General features: G+C 43.7%; 1 protein-coding gene and 1 pseudogene across 1 annotated transcript; one reads left to right on the forward strand and one right to left on the reverse strand.

Moving 5' to 3' along the window:
* Positions 1-1215: 1215 nt before the first annotated feature.
* On the forward strand, positions 1216-8972 carry LOC123087409 (putative disease resistance protein At3g14460; annotated as a pseudogene).
* A 768-nt stretch (positions 8973-9740) lies between these two features.
* On the reverse strand, positions 9741-13717 carry LOC123087410 (uncharacterized). The gene is made up of 5 exons (XM_044509414.1): positions 12811-13717; positions 12143-12201; positions 11108-11236; positions 10569-10704; positions 9741-10146 (listed from the first exon to the last, which is right to left on the reverse strand). Exons 1-5 carry the CDS (start codon positions 13501-13503, stop codon positions 9829-9831), a joined length of 1335 nt encoding a protein of 444 aa, XP_044365349.1. The 5' UTR covers positions 13504-13717; the 3' UTR covers positions 9741-9828.
* Between the last annotated feature and the right edge of the window lie 7332 nt (positions 13718-21049).

The following is a 21049-nucleotide window of genomic DNA, read 5'->3' on the forward strand; positions in this document are numbered from 1 at the left end:
AATAGACTGACGGCCAGGAGACCGAAGAATATCAATCATTCACTGCTGCCTGAAAGTAACATCCTCCCACTAGTATAGAGAGCTATAGCAGCAGCAAGAGCTTGTGCCTGCAAAACCGACTTCACATTCGATGCAGTTACTTGAATGAAAATTGTGCTGTGGGTATTCTTTGTGTTGCTAGAAAGAAATCACACCCAATCCTGCTATATTGGAACAGAGTAATCCTAAATACTTCTCGAGCAGGCAAAGATTGATAATTCTAGACAAAGACTGTAGGGGACAATATAGATTTCTTTTAGCGAGCCGGTGTGCGAAAATACACAGCCGGACCTGTGTCTAGGCGCACCCGAATTGGCATAATAATAATGTATAAAAAATCAACAAGTATTGTCTAGTGTATTACTCCTGTGTAAAGTTTCGCGACAAAATGACTTTCATGGTATTCGGAACAAAGAAAAACAAAACCGATACCATATTAAACTTACCATTCGCACACTTTCTACTTGCAACATTTTGTCCTTTTTTGCCAACAATACCACAAGTCATTTTGTTCTGACGTGAGTAATACACTAGACAATGCTTGTTCTGACAAAGTTTCACATTTTTTTTTATTTTCTTACTATTTTCTATTTCCAAAAATCCGCTCCAGCCAATGTGGAGCTATATTGGTATGAAGGAGTATGGAATGAGAAAAAGGAATCTGCGGCCCCGCACCAAAAAAAGCTAAAAAGAAGCAAAGCTACCAGCACCAGATTATCCAAAGGTCTTTGCTTTACCTCAGAAAAAGAGCATCAATTCAGACACAAGTAATCTATATTTATATGCCTTGAGCTTCCTTTGCCTCATCTCATCAAAGAAGAAAAGAAAGAATATATTCATTGCCACCTCTCCATCATATATTCTTGCTTGCTAGCCTGCCTTGCCTTGGAGCTAGTGGCATTCCGTTGGGTTTCTGGACTCTCCTCCTGTATATTGCTGCAGAGCATCTCCCTCCTCCCCGGTCTCCTCCAACACTTGACGGCACCAGCCTACGCCTGCAATCAGCCATCTCCGGCGTGCCCAAACAGCTCGATCAGCTGCCTCCCTGTTCGTCGGCACGTGAATCTTTCTTTCTGCATGCTCCTTCCCCTGACAAGAACGATCATTGCTTGCTAGTGGCAGTGGCTAACCGCAAACAGTTTTTTTTTTCCTTTTTCTTTTCTACATGCAGCAAGCAAAGTTGTTGGTTCCAGCGGCGCAACGCAGCTATGGAGGTGGCCGTCAGCGCAGCACGGTGGGTGGTGACCAAGGCACTTGCCCCGGTGACAGATGGCCTGCTGGAGGCGTGGGCGGCCAGCTCCGGGCTCGGCCCCAACATCGACGCCCTCAAGATGCAGCTGCTCTACGCCCAGGGGATGCTCAACAACGCCCAGGGGCGGCAGGGCAGGGACATCACCAACCCTGCTCTCAAGGGGCTGCTGCACAAGCTGAGGCAGCTGGCGTATGTCGCCGATGACCTGGGCTGCCTCCAGGACGCACTGGAAGGCACCTACCACGCAGCAGCCGGCGTGGATGACCTGGGCTGCCTCCAGGCCCTCGCCCTCAACGCTCGCCACACGGCTAGATCTGTTGCCGGCAAGATCAAGTCCATGAGCTCCTGCTCGCGTGCTGCTAGCCCACTTGATGCCCAAGAAGATATTGGTGGGAGCCGTGGATGCTCATGTGCCGGCGGATGCATGCCCAAGGTTTCCTCTGGTGCTGTTCAAGCTGCTGTTGGTAAACACTTCCCATGCTGCTACTCTTCTCCTCATACCAGTGAGTTAGTCGAATCGTCCAACGTGCCAGCTGCAAGCAAATGGCGGCTCCTCTGTGGCGCCTGCCCACCCAAGGCACCGACACAGAGAGTTCGCAACACAGAGGAAACACCAAAACTGAAGTTTGATAGGGTGGAAATGTCCAAGAGAATGGTAGACATGGTAGAGCAGCTGAAGCATGTATGTGCTATGGTCTCCACCATTCTCAATCTGGAGCTACTAAGCTTAAGCCGTATTCCTAACCCAGTCAACATTCCTATGGATCGACCCAAAACTACCCCACAAATTATAGAGCCTCAGCTATATGGGAGGGATACCCAGAAAAAGGAAATCATAGATGGCATCACTCATGGTGAATATTCTTCCAAACAACTTACTGTCCTTCCAATTGTTGGGCCGGGGGGTGTTGGGAAGACAACCTTTACACAACACATATTTGAAGAAGTGAAGAGCTGTTTCCAGGTTAGAATTTGGATATGTGTGTCTCTCAACTTCACTGCTGATAGGTTGGCACAAGAGATTTTGGAGCAGATCCCCAAAGATAACAGTAGTGAAAGCAAAAATGGTAGTAGCAAAGAAGAGCAAATTGAACAAAGGTTAAGATCAAAAAGTTTCTTACTTGTCTTGGATGATGTGTGGAAATATCATGATGATGAGTGGAAAAAACTAGTAGCTCCGTTCAAAAAGGCGGGGACAGAAGGCAATATGGTTATAGTCACAACTCGAATTCCAGGGGTAGCAGACATGGTCAGGACAGTTGACCATTCTATAGAAATGGAACATCTTGGTCCTCAAGATATGTTGTCTTTCTTTGAAGCATGTGTATTTGGTGACCAACAACAACCATGGCAAGAACATCCTGAATTACAAGATGTTGGGCACAAAATAGTGGAAAAATTGAAGGGTTTTCCTCTTGCTGCAAAAACTGTGGGTAGATTGCTCAGAAACCAGCTCACATTTGACCATTGGACAAGAGTTTTGGAAAGTAAAGAGTGGGAGTCACAAGCTAGCGATAATGACATTATGCCAGCCCTCAAGCTTAGCTATGATTATCTCCCTTTCCATCTGCAACAGTGTCTTTCCTACTGTGCATTGTTTCCTGAAGATTATGAATTTCATGCAGAAGAGTTGGTTCATCTGTGGATTGGACTTGGTATTTTACACTCATCAGATGATCAGAAGAAAAGAATTGAAGATGTTGGATTGTGTTACTTAACTGACTTGGTTAATCAGGGGTTTTTCAAAAAGAATGTATCGAGCCTTGGCAGTCCTCGTTACACCATCCATGATCTACTACTTGAGTTAGTAGTGAAGGTCTCATCATATGAGTGTCTTAGCATATCCAGCTCTAATGTGATGTCCATACAAATTCCCCCATCTGTACGTCATTTGTCTATCATTGTAGATGATGCGGACGTCAAGGACACGGTGACTTTTGAAGACTACAAGAGGGGTTTGTGTGCATTGCAAAAAAGATTTGAAGTTCAAAACCTACACACGTTGATGTTATTTGGAGAATACCATGCAAATTTTTCAAGGGTTTTTCATGGTTTATTTTTGGAAGCCAGAGCCCTTCGCACTGTCTTTTTTTCTGGAGCATCATATAATGTGGAGGATGTGTTGCCAAGCTTTTCAAAGCTTGTTCATCTTCGCTACTTAAGGATCAAGTCAGCTGGTTTTTATGATGAAGCCTTGTGCATATCTAGTGTGTCGTGCAGATTTTATCACTTGGAAGTAATTGATCTACAAGGATGGAAGGGCCGCTTCGGTTCAACAAGATAATATTAGCAACCTTGTAAAATTGTGCCATTTTGTTGTGCCCCGAGAAGAACTTCACTCTGACATATTTGAGGTGGGAAAACTAAAATTCATCAATGAGTTGAGGGCATTTAGAGTGGGACAAGAAGGTAACATGTCTGAACTGAGTCAAATAGGGAAACTGGCAAATATTGGAGGATTACTTGGCATTTACAATCTTGAAAAGGTGCAGTCAGAAGAAGAAGCAACTGAATCAAAACTGATACAAAAAAGCCACATGAAAGAGCTAATATTAGACTGGGATGTTCAGCGATCTAACAGGGATCCTAAATTTGAAGAAAATATCCTTGAAAGTCTTGTACCACACAGCAATCTTCAATGCTTAAGCATTAGAGGGCATGGAGGCACTGCCTGTCCAAGATGGCTAGGTTCAAACCTCTCAGTCAAGAATCTGGAATCTCTTTCTCTGGATGATTTGTCTTGGGGAAACCTTCCACGTATAGGAGAGGTGTGGATGGTCAATGATCTTGGTGTTGAGTATCAGGACTGCATCTTAGGCCAAACATTTCAAAATTTGAAAAGGCTAGAATTGGTTAAGATACCAAGATTGAGAAAATGGGTTGAGGACAATACTTCTCATTTGTTCCCTCAGCTAGAAGAACTCACCATTAAAGATTGCTCTGAACTCACTGAGCTGCGATCTTCCCATCATAATAGTGGTCTGCCACAGCAAGAGAAGGACATGGCTTGGTTTCCTAGACTAAAGTCTCTCAGGATAGAAGACTGCCCAAAGCTATTGTCATTTCCTCAAATCCCTTGGACTTCTAGCCCTTGCTCTGCTGTGATAAAACGGGTGGACGCTGGTCTTGAGAAGCTAGTTTACGAAAAAAAGAGCGGAGCAGACTCAAGTTGTTCGCTGGAAGTGAAGGGAAAAGATAACCGAGACAGTTTGTTTTTGAATAAGTTGGTTTTCTCTAATCTAACTTATCTGAAAAAGTTGTTCATTGAAAATTGCTCTCCTCTGCTGCTTGATAACCTCCTAATGCTAACATCTCTCGAGTTCCTCTCAATATGTGATTCAAGCAATGTATTATCCCAGGTTGAAAGTGTGAGCCATGGCGGATGCCTGCTATCTGTTAAAAAGATAAGTGTCAGACGATGTGGTTGCAATGGTAAGGAATTGGCACAACTGCTCTCACTTCTGCCGGAGCTCACCGAAATGACAATAGTGGATTGTCAGGAGATAAAATGGCTAGGTGTGGCGGGGCAATTATCAGCATCTTCTTCTTCTGCTGCTGAACAATTGAATCATGGGCAAATCGGACAGCAGCAGCAAGAGTCGAAAGGAGGAGTAGACGTAGTGCTGCTCTTGCCTCCCCAGCTACAGAAGTTAAACATCCAAGCGCTCCCAGAGCTGAGCTTGCTCTCCTATTCACTGGAAGGTGGCAACGAAGGAGGTGGGCTCCAAGGTCTCTGCTCCCTTCAGTTTTTGACAATATGGGATTGCCCCAAGTTACTCCACTCCTATTCATACTCTAATATTCCTTTTCCAACCTCCCTGCAAATATTAATTTTGAGTGGTTGTGGGGAGTTCAGAGGCAAGGGCATAGGCCCTCTCCTCGCCCAAGGCCACCTCACATCGTTAAGCATCCTTAAAACCCCCAACTTCTTCGTTGGTTCTGAGCCACTTGACAAGGAGCTTCTACCCTGCTCCTCTGCACATCAGGAGCTTGAGCTGAAGACAGATGATATTGCAAGGTTCATTCCTGCTCATATCTGCAGCCTCCTCTCTTCCTCCCTCACCACCCTAACTATTGCTTGGAACAAAGATGACGATCGCTTCACACAGCAAGCGGAGGCCCTTGAGCTCCTCACCTCCCTCCGGACGCTCGAGTTTAGATCTTGCGAGAAGCTGCAGTGCCTCCCAGCAGGTCTACATAGACTTGCCAGCCTCAAGACATTATGGATAGGGTCCTGTCAAGTCATGCGGTCGTTACCAGAGGACGGCCTCCCGAGTTCTCTGAAAAAATTGGTGATCGGCGACTGTCCTGCCATCAAGTTGCTACCCAAGGGCAGCCTCCCAAGTTCGCTGCAAGTATTAGATATATGGTACTGCCCTGCCCTGGTGTCTCTGCCCAAAAACGGCCTCCCAAGCTCTCTGCAAAAATTGGAAATCTGGAACTGCCCTGCCTTAAAGTCGCTGCCGGAGGATGGCCTCCCAAGATCTCTGCAGGTAATAACGATTAGAGGGAGTACTGCAATCAATTCGCTGCCCAAGGGTGGCCTCCCAAGATCACTGCAAGTATTGGATGTCCATTATTGTGACAATGAGGAGCTAAAGAGGAATTGCCGTAAGTTAAGAGGAACCATCCCAAAGATCATAATTTAACCTGACCAAAGGTAACAGCTGCTCATTCCTACTTCCTACTCACTAATTTCCCCTGCCTTTGCCTAACCTCTGAAGCATCCGAGTGGTTATTCTCTGTTTTGTTCAGTTCATTCAAATTGCTGCCATTCCACCTGTATAACTCACTCCCATACACACCTGTACTTTCAAAAACTATAGCATGCCCAGATCATTTGTTTTTTGGGTATGCTTTCCCTTGTTACCAGGTTATTTGAAGTTCTGAAGAATGTTTGTTTCAATATCGTGCAGGGCTCTGTGTCTTTTAGCCTTGTAGATATTCTATTTATCCATGCACATCTGGCGCACGAGGCTTGTGTGGTATCTTTCTGTGCATAAATCAGGTAACTACATTTAAATGTACGTCTTCTCCTGCTGTATGTTCAGTTCATCGAAGCAAACTGCAGTTCACTTGCATAACCACTCAAGCATTATCTGTTTTGTTCAGTTCACCGAATTTACTGCAGTTTCACTTGAATGGACCTCTTGTTTTAATGTACCCTGCACATCAGTTCTTCAACTTGTATGTTCTTCTAGCCTCTTAGAATCCAAGAACGTCTCCAAGTTGCCAATGGAAGCATTCAGGTAACAATTTGCATCTTCCATCCTGTACATAAATCTGGTCAGTATATGCAGTATCATCCCATACACCCGTTGTTCCATAAATTATAGCATGCCCAAATCATTTTGTTGGGTTTTGGTTTGCCTTCTTACCAGATTATTTAAAGTTTTAATCAATGTTTGTTTCAATCTATCATGCAGCTTTGCCTCGGAGTTGTAATTCTCTGAATTCGCACAACCACACACAGTTCTCATATCATTGATTGAGTCGCACCCTCCTCCTGTATACATGACTGGCCAGCACACGACTTGTAGTGTGTCTTTTCCTAAGTGGCAAGACTGGTGTGACTCAATTTGTGGGTAAAGATGTACACCCTTTGCAAAGGTATTGAATCTGTTTGAATATCCACTACTGCATGGGATAAAACCGATTTCGTTAGTTATTCTAAGCCTAGCCACTTTTAAGTCACTTTACAGAAGGCCATTCCGGGGCGCGCGAAAACCTATGGATAGTGCCATAATTCGCCGAGGCTACAGATGATTAGGCGCAGTCCTGGTGGTCAGTATGTGTGTTAATCCATTGTTAATTAGTTGTGTGCCTGTGACTCTGCAACCAATCATGATTCTATATACAAAGAATTGCTAATCTTGCAATTTCCGCGCTATTATGAAATATCAGGTACACGTTTCAGAGAAGTTAATGAGCAATCTAATTCCTAAGAAGGTATGAGCTCTATTTGGTTCCCTTAGGCATAGTGTTAATTCATTTTATCACTTGTTTATGCTAAAGTCGTCTTGATGTGGAGATTACACCATGATATATATATTAAGATGAGTAAAGCCAGGAATCTAATGGGTTGAGTTCTCTAGCTCCTAAAGTATTCTATTCAGAGCCTCCATATTAAAATGAACAAAACGAAAATGGTAAAACTTCTTTTGCTGTTAAAAACGAAAAATGAAAAAGAAAAGTGTTGTTACTTTCCGATAGGGCAGCACATTCCATTTCCCAGCTAGTTACCAGCCATAAGCACTTCACTAATGTCTAACAGTTGGATTTTCTCATCAACCCTGAGCCACCCATGCCAAAAACTGGGCCAGTAATCATCAGAAACTATCTGTATTCAGTCTACAGCCACTGACCATAGTGCACTCCCATATGGTTGCATTTGGTTATTTGTTGAATTCTTCACTTTGTTGTTCGTTTACTGCGCTAAGAGGTTTTCTGTAACAGAGCAACAACTCCGACACACTGCTTTCCGTATCTGGGTCGATGCAGAAGTTGGAAAGGTGGACGCGAAGCTTACTTGCTACTCCCTCATCAACTCCATCAGCCCACAAGTCAGTTCTTGTGGCTGACCTGAAATTGGCAGATTTCAAGCAGTTCCTAGCAAATAAAGGCCTGCAGGTAGGCCTCTGTACTGTGTACCTTAGTCACTCCATCCTTCATATTTTACTTTTAGAGCGGGCATCAAACCAATATATTTGGTTATATGCCCTGAAACCATTGAAATTTAGTGCTAAGAAATTCTTTCCAGGTTGAGTTTGGTGGGGCTACTCTACGGTGCGGCGAATATTTCACGGTGTGCAAGATTGGTGATTTTCCAAAAGGTAACTTACTACTGGAACTGCCATACATTTTGCAGTGATCAGTCTACAATCATGATAACCCGCCTTTCTATTTATGCCGCGCTCAGTCTATGTATAATATTAGTTGGTGTGCCTGTGACAGGTGTGATGGTGCATTGCAGGGGAGCGCGGATTCTCAGAAGATTGTGATCGAGGGCCCGTTGTGTGAGGACAAGATTCCGATTAATTTAATCCATATGAAAACATGACATCTGTGCTAGCAAGATTAAATGCACACTGTAATGTACACATGTGAGGGTGTACTCATAGAGCATGCATATCTATGAACATAAAGTACTGCAAACACATACCTTCAGTAGGGAAAGTAGGGGCAGCGGCAACATTTGCATCACCCATGGTGTGGTCCAGGAAGTAGTCGAAGTCGTGGACAGACGTAACCGAGCAGTCGCGCCAAGATGCTCTCCGAAACCTTATCGCCCTTCACCCGGTGCAGGATCACACAGGGCACAACGACGTTCCCCGAAAACCTCCCCTTCACCCGGTGCAGGATCACAAAAGGGCGAGGCTCCAGAGGCCTCGGGAGCAGCAGCAAGAGAAACAACGGTATATAGTTGGTCGGGGTAGAAGAAGTGGGAGTAAGCCCACAACTGAGTCTGTAACAGGCCAAATAAAATGCACACACGGCATATGTCTGAGCTCAGCTCTTCTCGTTCACAAAAACACGAGGCGCAAAGCAGGCGGAGGAGGAGCGTGTGTATCACTCCTCTTCTCCTGCTCTAATAGGATGTGGAGGAGAATTCCTTATATATTGTCCACACCCGGGATAGGACTAAACTCCCGACCATGTCATGAAATCACTAGTGGGCGTTTCAGACTTTCCAGGAAATAATTGATATATGGGCCTAAAGCCCATCCATATTTCAACATCAACACCTATTAGGAACACCCATTAGTCACAAATCATATTTTCAGAATTGGTTTGTAGAGCTCCAAAATCAAATATTTATCTATTTCTTTATGTATTCTCATTTCTGATATTAAAAAAACTCACTCAAAAATTATCCCAATCTTTTCGCAAAATAAAAACAAATTTTGAATTTTGAACACAAAAAAAATTGACATTGTTTTTTCCATTCCTCCATGAAACCATCACAATCACTGTATTCTTCTTTTTCCTAAAACACGCAGGAGAGCTGCATATCATTCCATTTAAGATAAATATAGAAGTACAGAGGATTGCCATACAAAAATCACTGTATTCTCAAAATGGACAATATACTTATTTGAAGAAAAAAACTTCACATTAAACAAATCATTTTCTATATTCAATATTCCAATACAGAAATCTTAAATTGAACATCGCAAATTGCCAATCCTCTACTGAACCACCAGAACCAACCATAATCTCAAATTGGACAATGTACACATCTACAAAAACTATTCTCATGTAAAAACAACCCACTCTCACCATTCAGAATTTTGATTCAAAATTTGCCAGTCTTTTTCAGCATTGCTGCTATTTTTCAGACGTGGTGGGATAGGACTAATTACATGTATGCTCTGATTCAAATTGAGGTATCCTGGCCCCTGTATTTTGCACGCACATTTCTAGCACAAGGATATATATGGAGAACAACGCACAATGAACAAATAATGAACAATATCCTATCAAAATAATTTACAACGCAAGAGCAAAAAGAAGGGACTTTACATACACGATCAGCGTCATGAAGAAGGAGAGGGGCTGCGCAGCACTATCTGTCCACCCTCGTCCTTGTCAAACACCTGCTCTATCAGGTCGTTCCAGCTCACCCGTGGCTGCTGCCTCGACGACGCTGGTGGCGGGAAGCTCTCGCTCCTCTCAGGCCGTGGGCCGTCGTCGAACGTGCCGTAGATCGACGCCATTCCCGATACCGACAGCGTGGCAGCCCTGCGCAACGCCGCCTTGTGCTCCTCCACGTGTTCCCTCGGCACCGCCGTCTCGTCCCGCTCCATCCGCTGGTTCGATGGTGCCGCCATCGCGCGCTCCTTCTCCAGCATCAGCTGTTCATGTCCACATGTCATATGAGCAATGATATGTGATATGACATTATTATTATTTACTGTTTCAGTCTGGAAATTGCTGCAGATACATGGCATGATGCGTGCTACTTGAATTTGAAGTTGAACAAAATTTCCACACCTTCCTAGACGCTTTAACAATCTTACATTTTGATGTTGACATATCTACACTCAAAACTACCTTGTACTCTAGATTGTGCACAACTTGAACCCAGTACGTGCTTCACAACACGGCCTGATCTACTCTAGATGGCATGCACTCCTTGAGAAAACAAGTGCTGGATTGCGTATTTGAAAGCTACCAAACATGCAAACTAGAATTTGGTAAAACAGAATTTTATTTTACTTCTCTGTCAGAAACACCAACATGACATAAATATGATGTGTATATACACAAGACTTACATCCAGAGCTCTCTGGCCTTCCCGCTCGATCCAAACAATGGCATGATCCATTGTGGCGTTACAGGATAGAACGACATGCTCAAATCTACCATCTACCGGCACAGCTGTTTTGACTACCGGTGGATATCTTCCGCACCTGCATGGATATCACCAAGAAACTGTGTTTAAGAAAATATCGGAAGTCTCCAATAGCAAAAACATAGTAATCATTAGTGAGAAAAATTCTGAAGAAATCAGCATCGTGTTAGATAGTTTTAGGCATTATAAAACAGTAGTGTGGGCTGTGTCATAAATAGTGTTTGAATAAGTGAATTACATACTGACAACATGAAGGTTCTCATAGGATACTAGGGAACAGAGGATTTTTTTTTTAATACCAGTAGCATAATATTCTCTCTACTTCTGACATTTGTGAGAACCTCTGTTATTGCTCATGAAGTGTTTCGTAAAGAAAGATACTCTGCAACAATGTTATATTTCAGGTCCCTAAAATAGTTTTTCTACATTCTAGATCAACAGTAAAGGGAAAACAAAGGTACCTGAAACTTTTCCTTTCCACAATGTGATATATCCGACCTGGTGCATAGAGCCTCCTTGGATCCTTTAACATAGCATCTTCAGGTATGCACGTGTCCTTTAAACATCTCAAACATAGGAGACATGGCAGACTGCCCAAGAAGAGAAGATGGCCCAATTTTAAAATTGCTTCAACCCACAAAGCTGGAAGAAAATAATCACATTGCATTCAACAAACTCGATATCATATCATAGCTAGTACAGTAAACATAAACCAGATATTAGAAACTCGAATCAAACAGCCCGGCTACATTTGAATTCATTCCTATTGATCCATGGTTTATGAGTTTGCTTGCAATTTACTGATACTGAGATATTATTTCCTTTCCTTAAGCCATTTAAAAAAAAACCTAATGGCCTCTGTATTGGTTCTGGTTTCGGCATTCGAACGCCTTGCTATTTATCCATGATTGAGGGGTGTCGTATAGATTTTTTGTATGATGTTCCTTAGTAGTTTGAGCTAACTATAACAGTGTTAATTAACCAACGTTTATGGAGACAAGAGAAATAGTGGGGAAGGGCATCAAGGTACACAAGAGTAGTACGTAATATAGTAGGGTGAGCAGGAAAAACCAATGTGTAATCTTTGGTAGTTACTATACTAGAAACCACAAGAAAATTATTATATGGGGGTAAACTCGTGCTCAGATAAGAACCAAATGCCCCTATATCACAGTGATCAGTCACATTAGAATCGTGATGTATCCCAAGCGGGGATACAGTTGCCACTTGGCACTTTGAAGGCCTAAATTAGGCAACAGAGGTAACTATAGAATCAATCGATTGATGTGTTTATCACATTCCAACACTTAGTTTTCACGTGATACAGCTATGGCTTGTCATTGGCTTGTTAATGTTCGATTGGAGTAAAAGGGAAATCCGGAAGTACTGGCTGGCCACTAGAATCACATGATGTGGAATTGTGTGCTACTAGAATCATATAACTAACAGCACCAAATACGAACATAGAATAAACCGCATTGGTGGCATGTCCATACCAGAGAATCGACTTGAAGATATCTTCTAAAGGAGTGGCCGTCCGAGGCAAGAAATCATCCTGTCATTTGCAAGAACAACAGTTATATTCAGCCTATACATACTCTATTGACCAACAAAGCAATGTTCTATCCAGATATCAGAGGCAGAGCAGTTATTCTTGTCTGACAGAAGTAGCACCCAACAAAATGCAGGTAGACATGTAACTAAGTTCTGCAACTGAACTTTTAGCAGCAAGCAAGCACCCAACAAAATTCAGACGGGCATGTAACTAACTTCTGTAATAACTGAATTTAGTAGCAAGCAAGCACACAACAAAATTCAGACAGGCATGTAACTCAATTTCTAACAGCAAGCAAGCACACAACAAAATTCAGATAGGCATGCAACTCAATTTTTAACAGCAAGCAAGCACTCAAAAAAATTCAGAGAGGCAAACTTCTGCAACTGTACTTTTAGCAGCAAGCAAGCAAGCAAATCAATCGGTCAGCAATGCAATGTCTATCTCATTCAGAAGCAGAGCAGGTATCCACAAAAATTCAGTCTGACAGCAGTCGCACTCTAACAAAATTCAGACATACTGCATGTAACCAAATTCGTACAACTGAACCTGTAACCACCAAATTCAGGCAAGCAAGCAACCAAATCAATCGGGTCCTCACTGGCTCACCTGAAGCACGACGGAGTTGATGACGTCGGCGTATCGGACGGCGAGGTTGAGCGACATACAGCGGGCGGGGGCCATGGCGTAGCACCGGGTGCGGCCCCTCTCGACCTTGCCGAGCTTGTCGAGGTTCAGCACCACAACCATGGTGAGCATGGCGGCGACCCCGGCGCCGAGCGAGTGGCCCGTGAAGGTGAGCGTGTACTCAGGGTACCGGTCGAGGAGGTCCCGGAGCAGGTCGCACTCCCTGTCGAGCACCCAGCCGGCGGCGCGGAGGAGGCCGTTGTGGACGTAGCCGCCGTCGAAGCGGCGCTTGCCGAGGCGGTTGTCGAGGAGCAGCGCGTAGTCGGACTCGCGGCCGAGGTTGAGCCCGCGCAGCGCGAGCACGATGTCGGCGTGCGCGTGGTCGAGGTAGACGAGGTAGGGCGTGACGCGGCCCCCCGTGTCGGCGTAGGTGCGGCGGCGCACGACGCAGGCCGGGTCGAGGAGGAGGGGCGGGGCGGCGAGGAGGTCGGGCGGGGCGTAGTTGGCCATGACGAGGCGGCACATGCGGGGCACGGGCGCGAAGTCGGCGGCGGCGGCGTGGCCCCAGGTGGCGCTGTCGTGGTGGCCGGAGTGGACGCACCGCTTCCACGCCCACCGCGCGCACCCCAGGCAGTAGACGCACTCCAGCAGCGGCAGCCCGCACGCCAGCGACATGCGCCGCCGCGGGGAATTCCGTCGAGCAGGTCGCGGGCGCGCGGCGGCAGAGAGATCGGGTGGGATATTCCGGCGGTGGCGATCGGATCCGGGGGGGTAGCTGGGGACGGAGAGATTTTGCGGGATTATTTTTATTACATTGGAGTAGACGTAAATACGTAGGAGTTTTTTTGAAATAATAATCGGATCCGATTTGGTTGCTGGGCAAAACAAAATTAAGATTGGGAGTCAGATGGATACAGGGTGAGAGACAGGGACTGACCAAACAATGTGGATGACAAGGCATGCCAAATATTGCAGTGGACCGTTGAGGTCGACGAAAGTCATCATCGGCGCCTCGTTGTCAAACCGGTGATACGGGCGTCTGCCATAACGATGGATAACTCGTCGCTTTCATGTGAAACATGGGATTCGGTTCTGGAGGGCGGGCAAGAGGGCTACAAAGTGTCGCGCCGACATCATGGCTTATGATTGGTTCTATGTCGACTTTTGTGTTTGAAGAGAAAAAATACATGATTTGCCCAATTGATTGAATCGTGTATGGGTTTGAGAACGGCTTTGAATTTGGATCCAGGAGTGTCGAATCAAAGTGTCCACTTTTTTAGATTATACGGCGATTGTTTGGCGGAGGAACGGAAGATTCAAAGCTCGGTTTGGAATTTGTATATGTTTGAATTTCAGAATCGGTTTTGATTTCGTGGAAATCTTGAAATGTTGTAAGAAAATGTGAAATCATTTAATCTTGATAGGCATTTGAGACTATAAATTAAATCTATGTAAAAATGATTATTTGGAGTGCATCCATTCGGTGCTAGGTACATATGCACCTGAGCATGAATAGTAAAATAGTAAAACTAAATAAATAAAATTTAAAACAAGAACTAAATAAATAAAATGGCGTCCAAGATGCTCGCATGCGTGATGTGTGTGCAAGAGGTGGTGGCAATAAAAACAAAATTTGTCCATGAAAAGAAACTTTGAAATAGTACACTCTTTGGGCTTGCTTTTGTCTGGAACTTCTGGAGTGTCCAGACATCACAAAATTTTGCCAAAAAAAGAAAACAGAATTTGTCACCCGCAAAAAAAATTCAGTTTTTTGCGAAAAAGGTTACTGTCTTTTGAATCCACTCTTCAATGGGCGTTGAATTCACTGTCCATCAGGTGTAGATGAGCGCAGGTTCAGAAGTGAATTACCAGATTATTTGTGGCTAATGGCATGGATTGAGACTCTGAGAGTGTCCTGACTGCGACGCTTCCTCCTTCAAATCATGTGATGTTTGGTGGGTGGCTCTTTCTGGCTACCTACAACACTCATGAATCCAGTAGAGCCTCCACCGAATTCTGGATGCAGTCAGATCAAATCACATGTGTATGTTAAGTATGTTCCCTTCCCTTGCCCACACAATCAATCTGCATTTTCCCTTCATTTCATTTCCAACTAAACATACTTTTTTCTTCCTCATAATATCATCCACTACTTGCAGTTGCATTTTGGAACACAAACAAAAAGAAATAAATAATAGAAACAAGGGAATAACTGTGCGTAAGGTACCTGAAACTTTTTTCATCCATCAGTCACTTTCACATGAACTGTTAGATATTGATCCAATGGTCCAAAATAGATCGCGGCATTGCTCATCGTCTTCCCCCCCCCCCCCCCCCCCCCCGCATTCTTCCTTCTTCCTCTTCCCGATGCCCCAGCCACTACTAGGGAAAATCCTAGTAGTAGTGCGGGATGAAAGCCTACCAATAGCGCGAGCATACCAGTAGCACTGAGTCCCGTGCTACTGATACGACACTACAGCTATTGCTTAGTAGTAGCGTTGGTTCGACCAGTGCTGCTGCTGCCCTACCTAGCAGTAGAGTGGGCCCAACCTGTGCTACTGCTATAATTTTCTGTATTTTTATTTTCTTCTACGTATTTGCGATGTATTTGTAAAGGTTTTACAAAGTAGTGTCATTATATGATTTTATGATCCATCCATTTGAATCTAATCCGCGTTTCTTTCACCAAATGATATAATAACTCATCATTATCATAATAACAACTCATCATGATCATAATAACAACTCATCATCATCATAACAACTCATCATCATCATAGTCATAACAACTCCTCGTCATTGTAACAACTTCTGTGATCCGCTGCGTCCGCCCCCACCCCTCCCCCTCACGCCCGTCGGACGCTACCGCATGTCGCCTCGCCGCCCTGCCCTCCTATCGACCTCCCCTCACCGCCGTTGCTCGCCGCCGCCCCGACAATCCCTCTAAGCCCCATCGCACCAATGGAGAACTTTGGCGATCCCCTGGACCCCCCACGCCTAAGATAGATAATGGGGTCGCTACTTCCCCGTAAGATATATGGTGGGGCTAGTTCTTCTGCGGCGAGCTTCTCCGGTGAGGTCCGGCCAAGAGGAAGGAAAGGAAGAAGAAGGAGAAGAAAGGAAGAAGGAAAAAAGTGACCGACGTGAGAAGAAATTTCAGGCACCTGAGAAATAGCAAATCTGTAGAAACAACAGTCACATGATCAACTTAGCATATCAGTCTCCACTTGTCCATCAACTCATCTGTTCCAGAGCTGGCTTCTCATCCACATTCCCGAATTATGCATCTGCCGAAGGGCCCTTCCACGGGGAATTAGTTCTCACTTTTAAACCTTTCAGACATGATCTTTAGCTATTTTTGACAGAGCTAGATTCCTCCTTGCTCCATACGGATGCATATAGACATATTTAGAGTCTAGATTCACTCATTTTGTTCCGTATATAGTCCGCATTGGAATATTTAATCATATATATCACTAATTATTATAAAAATCTGTTTGGAGCGTCAGAGGAAGGAAACTTCATGATGGATGAGTCCCGAACAGATGACACCCCCCAGGTCTCCGATGAGGAAAACAGCCTTCCAACAGCTCCATACTCTGAGGAGGAAGTTAGAAAGGTGGTTTTCCTAATGGAGCATAACAAAGCCCCGGGTCCGGATGGTTTTCCCGCTGAGTTTATCAGAACTTCTGGAAAGTCATCAAACGGGATCTCCTACTTTTGTTTAGCGACCTACATGTTGGCCAACTAGAATTGTTTCGCTTAAACTTCAGTGAGATTATTTTATTATCTAAGGTTAATGAGGCTGAAAGGATACAACAATATAGACCTATTTGCCTCCTTAATGTTAGTTTTAAAATATTCATGAAGGTTGCGACTATTAGGCTAAATTCGATTGCTGAACATGAGGTTCGGCCTTCACATACATCTTTTATGCAAGGCAGACACATCCTAGATGGAGTTGTTATCCTTCATGAAACAGTCCATAAATTACACCAGAAAAAGTTGATTGGGGTGGTACTCAAAATAGACTTTGAAAAGGCTTATGACAAAGTCAAGTGGCCCTTTCTTCAACAGTCTCTCGGAATGAAAGGATTTTCCGCAGAATGGTGCGCTATGATACATAGCTTCGTTTCTGAAGGTAGTGTTGCCATTAAGGTCAATGATGACGTTGGACACTATTTCCAAACGAAGAAGGGGTTGCGACAAGGTGACTCGGTATCGCCCATGATATTCAATATAATGGAGGATATGCTAGCGTTATGATTGAGCGTGCCAAGGTTGATGGCCAAATTGATGGGGTAGTAAATCATCTAGTTGATGGTGGTCTCTCTATACTTCAATATGCCAATGATACGATTCTGTTTATGGATCATGACCTCGAGAAAGCGAGAAATCTGGAACTGATTTTATCTGCATTCGAGCAACTCTCGGGTCTTAAGATCAATTTTCATAAAAGTAAATTGTTTTGCTTTGACGAGGCTCAAGACGAGGCCCACCTGTACGCTGAACTATTCGGATGCGGGTTGGGCCAATTTCCTATCACATATTTGTAAGATCCTCGAGAATAATCAATAAAGTGGCCGCATGCATCTCCCAGATGCAGAGACCGGGGGCCATTCTCCTTTTTTAAAAAAAATAAAACAACGCTTAAATTACGGTGAGCAAGCAGAAACAACATTTGCAGAACATACATTACTCAAGCTGCAACCAATGCTAATAAGTCAATTACTGAGACAGAAGAACTACATGCGAAAATAAATATGAGATCCGCTTTGATACATCCCTCCTCACAAACCGTATAAAAAGGAAATATAGACCTTTGACATTTGTACGCAGTTTTGTATGTGTATGTATATATAGTGGGTCACTCACTGAACGTATACACCGTATGGCCCAAATGCCAATACCGAACTTGGACGGCCCGGCACATTTATATTTCTTTCTTTCTTTTAAGATTCAGAAAATTACAGCGCGCATGATGGGATTCGAACACCAACACTATACCTTAAGTATCGAAGGTGATAACAACTGAGATATCCTAACTGTCGTGTCCATCTACTTCTTTCACCCTTATTATCGCAAGTTTTATTTTCAAAAAACCCTTCTTATGTCAAGTATAAGCAACAACAGCAGCAGCAGCAACAACAACAACAACAACAACAACAACAACAACAACAACAAAGCCTTTAGTCTCAAGCAAGTTGGGGTAGACTAGAGGTGAAACACATAAGATCTCACGACCAACTCATGGCTGTGGTACATGGATAGCAATCTTCCATGCATCCCCATCCATAGCTAGTTCTTTGGTGATACTCCAATCCTTCATGTCTCTCTTAACGGACCCCTCCCATATTAAATTAGGTCTACCCCGCCTTCTCTTGACATTCTCCGTACACTTTAGCCGTTTGCTATGCACTGGAGCTTCTGAAGGCCTGCGCTGAATATGCCTAAACCATCTCAAACGATGTTGGACAAACTTCTCTTCAATTGGTGCTACCCTAACTCTGTCTCATATATTATCATTCCGAACTCGATCCTTCCTCGTGTAGCCACACATCCATCTCAACATACGCATCTCCGCCACACTTAGTTGTTGAACATGTCGTCTTTTAGTCGGCCAACACTCAACGCCATACAACATTGCGGGTCGAACCGCCGTCCTGTAGAACTTGCCTTTTAGCTTTTGTGGCATTCTCTTGTCACAGAGAATGCCAGAAGCTTGGCGCCACTTCATCCATCCGGCTTTGATTCGATAGTTCACATCTTTATCAATAACCCCATCCTCCTGCAGCATTGACGCCAAATGTCGAGCGTTGTCCCTCTGAGGTACCACCTTCCCATCAAGGCTAACCTCCTCCTCCTCATACCTAGTAGTACTGAAACTGCACATCATGTACTTTGTTTTAGTTCTACTAAGCCTAAACCCTTTCGATTCCGAGGTTTGTCTCCATAACTCTAACTTCCTATTTACCCCCGTCCGACCATCGTCAACTAGCACGACATCATCTGCAAAGAGCATACACCATGGAATATCTCCTTGTGACCTCATCCATCACTAAGGCAAAAAGATAAGGGCTCAAAGTCGACATCAGTTGTTCGCACACTTGTCACAACATTATCGTACATGTCCTTGATGAGGGTAATGTACTTTGCTGGGACTCTGTGATTCTCCAAGGCCCACCACATGACATTCCGTGGTATTTTATCATAGACCTTCTCCAAGTCAATGAGCACCATATGCAAGTCCTTCTTTTGCTCCCTATATCTCTCCATAAGTTGTCGTAACCAAGAAAATGGCTTCCATGGTCGACCTCCCAGGCATGAACCAAACTGATATTGGTCACGCTTGTCATTCTTCTTAAACGGTGCTCAACGACTCTCTCCCATAGCTTCATTGTATGGCTCATTAGCTTAATTCCACGGTAATTAGTACAACTCTGAACATCCCCCCTGTTCTTAAAGATTGGTACTAATATACTCCATCTCCATTCTTCTGGCATCTTGTTTGCCCGAAAAATAAGGTTGAAAAGCTTGGTTAGCCATACTATCCCTATGTCCCCGAGGCCTTTCCATGCCCCAATGGGGATATAATCAGGGCCCATCGCCTTGCCTCCTTTGATCCTTTTTAAAGCCTCCTTGACCTCAGACTCCTGAATTCGCCGCATAAAAGACATGCTGGTCTCATCAAAGGACTCGTCCAGTTCAATGGTAGAACTCTCATTCTCCCCATTGAACAGCTTATCGAAGTACTCCCGCCATCTTTGCTTAATCTCCTCGTCCTTCACCAAGAGTTGCTCTACTCCATCCTTGATGCATTTGACTTGGCCAATATCCCTCGTCTTCCTCTCTCGGATCTTGGCCATCTTATAGATGTCCCTTTTGCTTTCCTTTGTGCCTAACCATTGGTAGAGGTCCTCATATGCCCGGCCCCTTGCTTCATTGACAGCTCGCTTTGCGGTCTTCTTCGCCATCTTATACTTCTCTATGTTGTCTGCACTCATATCCAGGTATAGGCGTCTGAAGCAATCTTTCTTCTCTTTAATCGCCTTCTGGACATCATCATTCCACCACCAGGTATCCTTATCTTCACTTCTTCTTCCCCTGGACACTCCAAACTCCTCTGAGGCCACCTTATGAATGCAACTCGCCATCTTCATCCACACATTGTCCGCATCCCATCCTTCCTCCCAAGGGCCCTCCTTAATGACCCTCTCCTTGAATGCCTAAGCTACCGCCCCCTTGAGCTTCCACCACTTCGTGCTAGCGACTTTGGCACGCTTATCCCGCTGGATACGTATCCAAAAGTGGAAGTCACCAACCACCAGCTTATGCTGGGGTACAACACTCTCTCCAGGTATCACCTTACAGTCTAGGCACACACACACACACACACACCTATTTTCTCTTCTCTAGAGGATGAAATCGATCTGGCTAGAGTGTTGGCCACTACTAAAAGTCACCAGATGGGATTCTCTCTCTCTAAAGAGGGTGTTAGATACAATCATGTCGTAGGCTAGAGCAAATCTTAAGACACCTTCTCCTTCTTGATTCCTGATGCCATAGCCAAAGCCCTATAAGACTAATAGAAAAACATGCGTTGTTTCTCTGTTTGGTCTACTAGGAATCTTAATCCGTCTGATCTTTCTGTTCGGTCGTTTTTGCTCTTTTTTGTTTATATTTTTTCCATTTTTCTTTTATTTTCATAATTCTCAAACTTTTAAAAAATTCATTAAGGTTTTCCATTTCCATGAACTTATTTTCAAATCCGGAACCTTTTAAAATTTGTAAATTTTTTATAATTCATGAAATTTATTTTCATATTAGTGAACTTATTTTCAAATTCACGATTTTTTAGATTTTCTGAAAAACAATCACATTTTATTTATTTTTCAAATTCATGAACTTTTATAAATATGTGAACCTTTTTAAATTTCATAAAAATATCAAATTCGTGATTATTTTTTCAATTTTTGTTTTTTTATCAAATTGATGAACTTTTAAAAATTTCATGAACTTTTTTCAAAATTTGTGAACATATTTTGGAATTTCATGACCTTATTTTTACATTCACGAACTTTTCTCATATTCATGAATTTTATCAACTTTTTACGAATATTTTTGAAATATCATGAACCTTTTCCTATTTATGATCTTTTTTAATGAACCTTTTCCAAACTTGTGACCTTTTTTCAAATTCATGAATTTTTTTAGTTAAATT

Source organism: Triticum aestivum, chromosome 4A (assembly GCF_018294505.1).
Source record: "Triticum aestivum cultivar Chinese Spring chromosome 4A, IWGSC CS RefSeq v2.1, whole genome shotgun sequence".
NCBI classification, from domain to species: Eukaryota; Viridiplantae; Streptophyta; class Magnoliopsida; order Poales; family Poaceae; genus Triticum; species Triticum aestivum.